General features: G+C 42.2%; 1 protein-coding gene across 10 annotated transcripts in view; it reads right to left on the bottom strand.

The window, feature by feature from the left end:
* Positions 1-1,497: 1,497 nt before the first annotated feature.
* KCNJ16 (potassium inwardly rectifying channel subfamily J member 16) overlaps positions 1,498-12,488 on the bottom strand; it is a 40,313-nt gene continuing 29,322 nt past the window's right edge. For all 10 annotated transcript variants that reach the window (XM_075441100.1, XM_075441105.1, XM_075441098.1 and 7 more), the window contains one exon: positions 1,498-6,003. In XM_075441100.1, the coding sequence (XP_075297215.1) occupies positions 4,638-5,927 (1,290 nt within the window). In that variant the 5' untranslated portion in view covers positions 5,928-6,003 and the 3' untranslated portion in view covers positions 1,498-4,637. The remainder of the gene's footprint in view (positions 6,004-12,488) is intronic.

The following is a 12,488-nucleotide window of genomic DNA, read 5'->3' as shown; positions in this document are numbered from 1 at the left end:
TTTAAGAGCTAAAAAAAGCTGACAAGCAATTTTCTTCTTCCCACGCAAACCCTTCTGCTGCCCTGGAAGGTACCTGTTGTTCCCTGAAGCGAGCGGAACGGTGTGACCGTATGGCTGCAGGGCAGGCGGCTGAAGTCAGACCTCCTGCACAGTGTGGAAGAAACAAGGGACCCACAAAGGGATATGTTTTGTGTCCCACATCTGAAAATCAGCTTCACAGAAAATATGCACTAAATGAGACATGATAATGGGGAAGGAAATGCCAGTCGCCTTAATGAATGCTGGTAGGCGAAGCTGGAAAAATAAATTCTATAATAATCTCTTATTATATTCCCTTTGACATCAACTAATCTTGACCCAGAACAACAGTGCTACATTCCCAGAGAAAATAACGGAGATGCAGCTATAATCATGATACAGCGGTCCAACGCAAAGTGGTTTGTGTTTTCTCTTTGTTGTTCAAATTTTGCTTCATCTGGTAAATTTTGTGGGAAAGACGGGAACAGGGTGAGCGGCTTCCAGCTGAGGCAGAGAGAAATGCCAGTTGCTGCCTCTTGGTGGCTGGGAAGAAGCTGCTCCAACCCAGAAGAACTCCAACTCAGCGCATCATCAGCTTTCTGCTGACGACCCAAGGGGCATGTGCAACGCTCTGGGAGAGCAGGAGGGTGTTTGTGTTCCACTTCAGAACAGCCCAGAATGCAGCCAGACACTTACTATTGGACTGGTGGGCGCTTTCATCCGTTCATCTGTGACGGCTCAGGGTTAGGTCTGCGGTTCTGCTGTGAGGATTCATGTGTTACTACTTTCGTTGGGTTGCTGAGAGGCTTGCTTGCTTCTGCATTGCTCAGCTCTGCAATGGGGATGAGCGAAAAAAAAAAACCCAAATGGAAATCCTTGAGAAACGTCCTCATTTAGAAAGAGGAGATGGGTGAGGAAGATTCTCCCTCCTACTTACCCACAGCTGCTGTACACCACGGTACTGCCAAGAGTCTTTTTTAGGTCTCTCCTAGGCAAGGAGGACATAAGAACTAGCTCTACCAAGGGCGCAGTCAGGCCGAACCTAAATGACTATTACAGAAGGAGTCTGCACATTTTATGTGCTTGTGTATCTCTTCTACACCTCTGTCCATTCCTGTCCTACCTACCTGGTGCTATCAGAGAGCCTTCATCAGGTGAGGAGGCTGCAGGTTAAGTACACAAGCTCTGGATGCAACCTCCATGCAGAAGCATCTTTGTCTACGTCTATGAGTGGGGCTTTGTTTGGTTCATTCCTCCAAACATGCAGAGTTCATGCTCAGAAGCTGCCACAGAATGTGTTTATAACTTTGTGGGCTTGCTTATGATTTGGCATCTTTTAAAGTCAAACGACTACTCTGCACCTTATAAATCTTTCCATGACCTCTCCGTGCATAAGATATGGAGGCCTAAAACTGTGGCTGAAGGGAAGAAAAGTAAAACATGCTCTCACAAGGTGTGTGGTAGAGGCATGTTCTTTATTTCTGTCTTTATTCATAGAAATGCAATGCATGCTTTACTACACATTATTATACATAGTTTCTATACTGTGATAAATGAAATTAAAATATCAAACAGAGCAACACAGAAAAAGCCAGACTGGTGGAGACCAGTGGTTCAACCAGTATCCTGTCTCCAGCACTGGCTGGTATCAGATGCTGTAGATAAAAGTAGAAGAAACTGTATAGTAGCCTGTTCCGAATTAACATGCCCAGGAGAGAAGTTTCTTCCTGACCCTCATCAGCTAGCGGTTGACTTACATGCCAAAGCACACATTACTACACATGCTCACATATTTATGTCTATCTCTACCAAGAAGCATGTGACAAAATGCTAAATCAGGTTCCCGGTACTTTCACTCACAGGAAAGTCATTCCGAGGAAAGAATTTTCTTCACCGCAAGAGGCTCACGCAGTACACAACTGGGAGAGGGAAAGGCAGCTGAGATGCAAAGCTTAATAAGGGAAACTACTTTTACAAACAGCACCTGAAATACGCACCTTCTGAAGATATCTTAGGGATTTTGATTACATAGCTCAGTAGTATCTCACCTCTCTGAGTAGCTTTACCTATGTAATTAAGTAAATACACGTGTTTAAGTACTTGCAAAGTGACCAGTTAAGCAGATTTCACGTTAGACATTCCTTTTTTCTGAAAAACATAGGATTGCTGAAGAACAGGCTTGGGAAGCTCAAGGGAAGGTTGGCCATTCTGTATCACTCCCGACAGACGCTTTCTCCAGCAGGCTCCCCACACGTCTGTTAGTGCCGCGCTGGCGTTGCAGCCGTGTTTCCTAATGAACTTCAATCTCTTTGGCTTCACCTTAAGCCCATGTTTTCCTGTCCTACCCACCAGACACAGGCAAGAGTTTATCCCTCTCTCCTGAATTGCAGTGTTTGTGGTTGAGAACTGTTTCTGTGCTTCCTAACCCCTTTTTGGACTGAAACACCCTCATTTATTTCCCTGCTTCCTCACTGACATGTTTTCTAGATCTCTGGATTCTCTTCAAATTGCTCCATGTCTTTCCCGAAGCGCGGTGCCCAACATCAAACAAATTAACCCAGCCAAGATCTTTCAAGGACAGAGGAGTGCGGAAGGATTACTTCACATGTCTTGAAGGTTATATTCTATTTTATACAATCTGGATGGTGATTTTTCCAACACCACATAAGTACTGTGACCCTTACACATTTTCCGACATTCCTTCCCATTTTTTGGACTATTTCCCCAATGCCTGTCAGCGCTAACTTCCAGATACAATAAGATGTTTTCTACTGCAGTTACAGATGGATGCTGCTGATGATTCAGCATATAAAACAGGCTAATTAATGAGCTTTGGAATAACCACCTCCCCCCAGGCTTGTTAATATGCTTGGTTTTACCTAAAGGGATCGCATATATCCAAAGACAAGGGCTGGCAAAAGAGAAATGCAAGATACATTAAAATAATGCAGCAATACTACTATATGGAGTAAATTTCAGGAAAAAAAGATTCAGCATGCTATTTTTCTTCATTAAATATGATGAGCTCGCAAAAACTTTTAATTAGTCGGAATGATGTGAATGACTCGTCAGACCTAATTTTAGCAGCCTCAAGTTAGCCAGCATTTCCACAACAGTCATCTCATCTCCTTCAACAATAAGTGGAGAGGGATGAACATTTCCAGGATAAACACATCCTGTTGCCTTCAGCTCCCTAAAAAGCCAGAGTAAGATGGGATGAACTCCCCCGTGAAGACAGAAGAAGAGTTCCAGTAACCACAGAGAGCCTCGACCAGTATGCAAACAATTTCTTGATGGCTGAGGTCAGGTGAGATAAATCCCTTTTTAGGCAACCACAAATTCAGAGATAATTATTTTTATGTTAGCACGATAATTAAACACAATGCAAATTAACCGTAATCATCAGGGAAAAAGAAGCATGATGAGATAGTGCTTATTGAATAATTTCAGAGATGTGCAGAGCACGGAACTTCCATGTTACAGACAACTTCAAAACATTGACATTTTCCTTTTTTTGCAAATTGAGCTGACAGCTGAGTATGTTGAATTTCTCTGTGAAGGATCATTTTTACACAGTCATTTCAGATGAATAAAAAAATTTCCTTTTGACAAAATCACACTGTTTGGTCTCCAGATTGATATTTGTCTTTTTAAAGAGGTATCATATACTAAAAAAAAAAGCAAGACTGACATTCTGAAATGAAAGATGTTTTGATTTAAAATATTGCACAGCTCACTCTGAAAATATCATCTTCTCTCTGAGGCCCAACCCGATTTCGCTGATTTTTATTTCAAACTCGAGGTCTCGTTTTGATTTCTGAGCAGTGCGAACGAGCCAGTTTGGCCAGCCCTTCCCGCCGTCGGAGCCACGTCAGGAAATCTTCAGGCAGCCCCGAGCCAGCTGACACACCGCGTGCCTCGAGCTGCTGAGGGAGTGGCAGTTCTGGGAATGGCTCACGACTAGGAAATGCGAAAAAGCTCTCCAGGATCCCGCTGTGGATGCCACAGGACTAGGCAGGGTGTAAGCAGGTTTCCAAAGCTACCCAGTAATACTGGGTTCAGTTGTTATTGCCAGTTCTCCTAGAAGGAACAGCCCCATAGATGCACCAGTGTAACCCCAGGATGGGGGCTTCATTAGGACTGCTAGAGAGGTGCAACTGTCACCAAAGCACAGGCTCTCGTTGTGATGCTGGGGGAGTTTCAGAGCCTCCTTGAGAGGCTGGGAACTGGCCTTCCAAATAAATTAGGCAGCTTTGAAAAATCCAACCTAGAGGGCACACTACATTGGTTTTGTTCCCTGCCGAGATCATTATCTGTCTCTGGGTATGGCCAACACTCGTCCCTGCAGGGTAATAAAGTTTACAGTAAGTTTGCTCAAGTACAGTAGCTGTCTAGTCAACCCACATGTAAGCTGTTGGCTTGTGCCACCACTAATCTGTTACTGATACCCGCGCTAACCAGTATGAAGCTCCTTCTAGCAGCTCAGCAATGTACTACAATGTAGGCATGCTGTCAGCAAGGTTTATAATATAAATGCTTGTGCATATGAGTTCATTGTTTGTGTTCTAAAAGCTATGCTGGGAGAATTTGTTGGAAGTTATTTTAATTGCAGTACAAAGCTAGATTTGGGACTCTATTGATAGCCTACTTAAGGTCACAGTTGCCTTCTGATAAGAAACTTCTCCAGAAGGCTGATTGACAGCTGTCACCGGGTCTTCTGGTTCTTCACAGCTGGTGATGAGGGCAACTGCACTAAATGACTTTTGGTTAGTACTAAATGACTTGACCTCCGCTGCTGATGACTCTGCTTCTTTTTCCCGTGTCTTCTCAGTTCGGCTCCATTCTTGCTCCTTCCGATCCAGTTGCATGGCACTGCAGTGAGGAGCATAAACTTCTGTGGTTTCCTCAAACTGTAAGCAATCCACTTTATAGTATTTTTTCTTTACATGTAAGACATCATTAAACCTATGGCCCCAAAGAATCTCTCTGGGGACATATGAGCTTCTTGACTGATGTGAAGTTCCTGTTGAATCACCTGTGTAGACAAATGTGACCAAGATTTCAAAGTTGTCCTTGGCCAGAGCCTTCCGGTCTAGACCATACAAGGGGCTTTCACTATCAATTTCGTGTACGACTGTCACTGGCGTAACAAGTATGATCTGGTCATTTAGCAGCTTCAAGTCCTTGTATTCCATCGCCATTCTCCCTTCCTTGTCTTCCTTGTAGCGCAGAAGCTGAGCTCGCACAGAGCCCTCAACCATGTGGTTTGGCCGGAAATCCCCAATGCGCCACATGAGGCAAAATTTATCATCCCTTAAGCCAACTACAGCGTAGTAGCTGAAACGAATGGTTTGAGCTCTTTTTCGAGCTGTGGCCATTTTAGCCAAGGCTGCTCCGATTATGAAGGTGTCAATAATGCAGCTTAATACTGACTGTAGGATAACCATGAGGATTGCAACAGAACACTCTTCCGTGACACACCGGTAACCATAACCGATGGTTGTTTGGGTTTCAAGGGAGAAGAGGAATGCTCCTGTGAAGCTATGGACATTTGCAACACAGGGAGTTATTTCCTCATCATTGAATAAATCTCCGTGTTGGACTGCTATCAGCCAGAAGATTAGTCCAAAGAACAACCATGAAAGAACATAGGACAATGAGAATATCACAAACATATGGCGCCACTTGATGTCCACCAGTGTGGTAAATATGTCCACTACGTAGCTCTCCCATTCCCCAAAGATGTGTTTGAAGTACACGTTGCAGCTGCCATCCTTGTGGAGAAATCGCTTCTGCAATCTTTTCATCCCCATTTCAGGGCTTTCTTGACAAGTGCCTTGGTAACTGATCTTATTTCCCTGTATGTTTACAGGCCTATAGCAACCACTCTGTTCAGTCATCTTTTTCATGTCTGCCTCGTGGTATCAGTTTACAGAACACACTTGTGGTCCCAGGGGCTATCTGTTTTCTTTGTTCATTGGAAATCTATGAAATAAAAGAAAAAGTTTATTTTTGTTTTAATATCCTATGCCAGAAGTCTGTAACACCAAATGTAAATACATTCACTCTGTGGCCATCATGAGCAATTTTCTGAAGAGTACAGACTCTGACACTCATTACACAACATAGCTCAAAAACTTAGGCCTGGAAATATGAGGCAGCTCGAAATTCAACCAGTTAGAAACGTCCGTATCAATCCTAAAATTTGGTATGTAGATGAAAACAGAAATGAAAAACCTTCGGGGTGACCCCACTGTGAGTATCTCTTCTAATGTTCTGGTGAAGTAACATTCAAATCAGGATTGGTCTCTCATGAGCAGTCACAGGAATGGCATGAACTCTCTTAAAGTTAGTCAGAGATTTGAGGCAGTTAATTATCTGTTTGTTGTGCATTTGTTTGTTTGCCTCCATTACCAGAAACGCCTAGGAAAACACCCTCATTTAGACATAAGACTTCAGTACCATGGGCAGGCACGTTCGGTGCTAATGTGTTTTAACCAGAAAATGTATCAAACACACAATCATTCATCATTATTTCTGTTTCAGTATTGCCCAGAAAAACCTGGTCATGGAATTGAACCTCACTGGGCTGGTGCTACAGAGACATGTATGTTCAATTTGTAGAAAAGTATTTACATTTCAAATGAAAATGAAACCTCTCTGAGGTCCTGGAAACCCTCACAAATCATTCCTTCAAATAAACAAACAAACAAAAAAAATCTGGCTGCCAAAAAGTATTTAAATTTTTATTAATGAGTTTGAAACAAACATGCAGTATGTTAATAAAATCTGTGGATGACACAAATTTCGGAAGTGATGTGAATGAGGAGATTCCTCTGTCAGATCAGAGAAAAAATGGATGTCTTTCCTGATTGCAACCATATGAACTTCAGCAGTATGAAGTGCTAGGCTATACGTCTAGTGACTAATAACAAGAACTTACAATAGAAACCGAGACCTCATCAACTGGAATCCAATAAAAAAGGAAAGACTTAGCTGAAGTAATCAGTTACAGGATGCTGATGAATTACTTGTAGGAGGCGGCGCTGAAGAAGGCCACTGCCTCTTCCTGCAGGTCTCCAGCTCATTCTACCATATCCCAACTGCTAACGCACAAAGCACTGACAGGTCAGAAGTGATGGGGTACACAGCTAGAACAATTCAAAACTTTTGCCAAATGTCATGTTTCTGATATTTCTGAGGAAAAAAAAAGTGAATATTTTTGAGGTAAAACTGTCATTATTCTTCAAAAAATTGTAAGTTTTCAATGGAAAAATGACAAGTCCTTCCCCCATTTTGAAGCTGGTTGCAGCTGACAAAAGTTCAGATGTAGGTTTACAATGAAGCCAACGCATTCACGGAAAACGAATTTAAAAAAAAAAGTTTCCTAGTGGTAGTCTTTTTCCTCAGCTCTTCATTCACTTTGCCTGAGTATAAAAGACTGCACACACTTAAAGGCAAAGCAGAGTCAGGCCCATAGAGTGCAATATATATTGGATGGACTAGATTAACAGACCGAGAACTCTTCTCCCATCCAAGGAACAATGACAAGCATGCATAGACACTATTCCAAAAACACTTAAAAGCCAAACATAGTTTCCATTTCTTTTTTCTCTTCTTTTTTTTTTTTTTTAGTACAGAAATGAATGTGACATATGGTGTCGTAGCCTCAGAATGTGGCCTTCATTAAAAAACACAACATTAATGTTTCCAAAAATACTTCTTGGAATACAGTCTTTGGAAACATTCATATGACTAGCTTTACTCATAGCTTTAACAAACAGTGTAGCCTAGTCTATTGAAGACTCTTGACCTAACATTTTATAAGTCATATTTAACAACAAACAAAAACTGGAAACTGTTGAGTTATTTTTTTAAGAATCTCATAATGCGAGGTGTGAAAATGAAGCAAACTGTAATCAGAAGCCAATATAATCTTAAATAAAAAACATACTTAGTACCATACTGGTTTTCTTATTGACTGATTCAAATGAGAGTTCCTTGAAAATACTCACAAACATCCTGGGACTCTGAAACAGTTCATGAATCAGACTACTGAACTGATTCCACTCTCTGCTGTTGCCACCAGCAAAGCATTATATGTCAGAAATGGTGTTTTGCTGGCACCATCTTTGGATTTTGTTGGTGCTGGTAAGAATCATGGACCGTCACACGTGCAGCTACGTGGCAAAGTCCACGCTGATTTTACTGTAGCCTGTCATGCACTGAAGACAACTTTGATTGTGAGGCATCTTGCATTAGGAACTCTGACTCTACACAGGGTCTCTCCTAAGTACAGGTTGTAGTAACTTATATATGCTCATGGATGCCTGTGATGTGTTTTTGAGTGGTAGAAATGAAGTCATGTAGTAAGATGCTAGGTTGGATTTTGCAAAACATTCAAAAGTACGCCTGTAATAAGAAAGGGAACGTGATGCAGAGCTTCCTAAACCAGAATCAAATAACCTAGCCCTGAAGCAGGATGGAGTAAAACTGAATCAGTGCAGAGCAACATCAACAGGCATATATTGCTCTCAGGACCTCAGCTAATCTTTCTCCGCTATGTTGAAAATTGGATTGCTCAGAGCTATTTGGCATTGCACAGTGGAGACGTGCCCCAGCTGACCTAAAATCCCAAATGTGTTCGAAAAGTCTTAGGAAACAGCCTCCTCAGCCACTCAAAAACATCCAAAAATGTTGCCCAGTATTTTGGGTGTGTTTAAAGGTAAGCCAAATCTGAACTTTTCCAGGCTACCTCTTAAAGTCCCTCGAGTGCAATAATAATCATGCATCATAATTAATAACTCTTTTACATTGTCTGATGTTGCTCAGAACATTTTAAGTGTAACACAACATCCTTCAATGTTTCTGAATTATGCAAGTCTGTATTATGATCTGTACTTCATTCATGGGGACACTGAAACAGCCACGTGATTTTCCTCTTCCAAATGCGAGGCAGTGAGGCTGTGAAGCCAGATGTTCAGCGCTCACTCTACTGAGACACGCTGCATTCTGCAGAACAGTCTGAGGACTATTATTATTACCAAATTTGAAAGGGGAGAAGACCACAGACTTACAACCAGACTTAGGAACTTCAATCTTAAAGCCGTTTCAAAAATTGTATTTTTCAAAATGGAAATATTTTACATATCCCTAAGAAAGCCATACGAATTACATTAAAGGTCCTACTACCTGGTAAAGATTAACAAAGGGGGTGGGGGAGGATTTAAAAACATTCTCTACTCACTGAAGCTCATGGATCGGTTGCTGCAAATGATTCTCAGATGTTGCCAGGAAGCGTTTTCACCTTCCTCTAACGCTAACACACAAACCCTCGCCCTTTGTTGTCTTGCTTTTACTTTCTATGGGGTTTTTTTTTTCCTTTATTTCGGGGCATGTTGGTACACATCACGAGCCTCCTCTTGTATACTGTTCTGTTGTTCAGAGGAGGAACTGTGCTGAAATTTGCAATACTTTTGCTAGCCATTCTTATTAATGTATTTCCCCTCCAAATAAAAACTTATCACATACAAAAATGGAGCAGTGAATCTAGGCAGCATAGCAGGAAGTCAGAAATAGAGAAATCTGAAAGATTTCATTAGGGTAGATGGCAGAGAGCATTCAGAAGTTCTTCTAAACCATACATGTATCAGAAGCAGAGTTCAGAAAATCAGCATATATTCTTAATTATCTAAGCCAAGGCTGGGATCTTACTGCGTTGGTTACTGAAACATGCTCAGGGAGATGGATACAGAATGGCTCCAGAGACCTGTGTTTATGGGGTCTGCATATTCACCCCCCAAACTGGTATCTCTGAAAATTTCACTCCAATTAGACATGGGAGAAAGGTAAGTAAATTCCTGTATTTCAAAGGTCATAAACCAGTGCAGTGGCAGACATAGGAACAAACCCAACACCTACTTATACCTAGTGAAGAGCTCCCACAAAGCAAACACTAGCAGAAGCAAGCCTTTTTATCACATTTATCATCTTCATTGAGTTCCTCTTGAATAGAGCATCTGTACCAGAAGAACCTGAACTCTTGATTCTCATCAGCTCGCTCAGAACAACAGTAACTTAAAAGCCTTAAGCATCCAGTTTAGCCTCTTAAAGACTTGCACTAAAGGTAACTGTCAGTTTAATCTCAATATTTTGAGTTTAAGGCTCAGTGTTTTATGAGGACAATCCCTATATTGCACCTTAACCTAATACCTAACAAGTTGTTGCTACACCCATTTTATGACTGTATTTTCCCATTATGTAAACAAGTGGGGGTGAATTTTTGTTCAGTGACAACTTCAGTCAACAGCCTGTTTGTAAAACATTAAGCAAAACAATGTGAAGATCTTGGTTCCAGAATAATTCTGTTCTGAGATTAAATCAAAAAGAAAACATCTCAAAACCTCCACATGAAATTGGGTACTCTCACTCTAACCCCACACACATGGAAGTGGATCTCTCTCTCTAGTGTTGGTTTAGCAATCACCTACCTCAGCTTCCTGCTTCATTTTGGAAATGGTCTGAAAGGTTTCCAGTTTTACTCATTGTTGTGTAACCCTGGAAGACTTTCAGCTCAGAGACCAGAAATCTGACAAGTAGAAACCTTTTGAGCTGCTTTGGAACAGACTCAAATACTTGTTCCTTTAAAAAAACCCCACCACACACAAAATGTAAATAAATCCATTATAGGACAGCCTTGAGACCCTTCCTTCCTTCTTTCTTTCCTTCCTTCCTTTCACTCCTCTTTGCAGAGGGACCTAACTTCTCCCAATAGTTACAGCCAGCCTCTCTGCTTCTGATATATAATCCCCAGAGCAGGGTTGGCACGCATCGTTATTCACTGTTTGCATATCTCATATCACGCGTACCACACACCTGCCCCGCGGAGGTGTTTGCTAGCAGTGCCCGACAGGTACGCTTCAGGACACAGGAAACTGCTTGTAAATCTGCTGCCTGCTTGGCTTCTAACGCTGATTACCCTTCACCCACAAGATAGAGCTATCGTTACGGTGCGAAAGCTTTTACTCATCTCTTCTGGCAGAATAAAAAAGCGCAGTGACGTTCACAGTTTCAGAAAGCATCTGACATTCTTGGTCTCTACAGGTCAGGACTGAGAGCCTGATAAGCACAACTTCATGTTACAGATGGGGGTTTTATATTTAATGTTCCTCATCACAGCTCAGATCCGCACAAATGACTAAAAGGCATCTCTGCAAGGGGAAGGGGAATGCGAAATTCCCTAAACTGAATGCAGAGACAGACCTCTAGGGAGAAAGGATGTAGGAGAGGGGTTCCCACCACAGAGTGTGACCCGGAGCACTTTCAGATCAGTACGTGCGTTTGTGCTGACTTTACAGGAGTAGAGCACACCCCAGCTGGGAGCTTCCATCACAGAACTTTCTTACACCCATAGCAATGTCTTTGAAGCCACCAGAGCAAAGCATTTAAATGGCTCAACTTTCCCTTTAAAATAAAAGTTTCATTGTTCCGATCACTTCAGTTTAGATGCTTGAGTGCAGCAAGGGCTGGTAGGGCTATAGTTCACCAACCGGCGAGTGGACTCTGTCCAGTCGTAACACACAGCTCTGCAAGCGTCGTCATACAAGCTAACACCTTTCCTCTCCATCACCTGGTGTCTATAGGTCTTTCAACAGCAGGAGAGAAGATCACAAATACAGAAATAAAAGAAACATTTGAATAGGCTAAGCTCAGAGGTAAAGAAAAAGGATATTTCTTAGGCTCCATATTCAGTACCTCCATACAGAGACAAGACCTAAAGTATCAATATAAAAGTGTTTGTTTACTAAACATTTTTAAAGACAGACATAAATAGCACAGAGCAGCAGATTTTAGAGTCATGCAATAGTGCTGTAATCTACACTGGAACAACTCACAGTAACAGATATATTGACATTTAATTCATCTAACTGAAACCAGATCTCCTTAAAATCAAAAAAAAAAAAAGCAAAAGGAAAGAAGTTTGGCCCCTGAAGTTTGAGAAGACAGACTCTGAAAGTCACTCCTTGATGAAGGCTGGGTACCAGGGTCAGAGCCACAGGACACGTTAAAAGTGAACCAGCCCTCTGCTCAGAGCAATTCCCAAAACCTGTAGAAAGCTGCAAATGTCTATTTTAATTTATTTGCACTGTATGCACTGCTTGGTTTCAGCCAGGAACAAGCAGTGGAAACACTGAAATACCAGGAGAAATGGAAAGTGCTGGCAACTTGAAACTCTTGATTTCGGGCCTCGCTGCCATTCTTTGTCTCAGACAATTTGGCAGGGGTGAAACCTAAAACTTGACTCTCTGGACTCTTTTCCTCTTTTTAACCCTCAGCTCTCAGCCGCTCCTGGGCTTGGCAGCAGGACACCCACCTCAGCCTGCCGGGTGCAGGCGTGGGTGGGCACGCGTGGCCCTCAGGCTGGGTGCAGCTGGTGAGCGGCCCCGCGGCACCGGCAGTGGGGCCGGGGC

Source organism: Opisthocomus hoazin, chromosome 21, assembly GCF_030867145.1.
Source record: "Opisthocomus hoazin isolate bOpiHoa1 chromosome 21, bOpiHoa1.hap1, whole genome shotgun sequence".
Taxonomy (NCBI): Eukaryota; Metazoa; Chordata; class Aves; order Opisthocomiformes; family Opisthocomidae; genus Opisthocomus; species Opisthocomus hoazin.
Note: the sequence above shows the minus strand (reverse complement) of the source record. Positions and strands in the feature narration are given on the sequence as shown.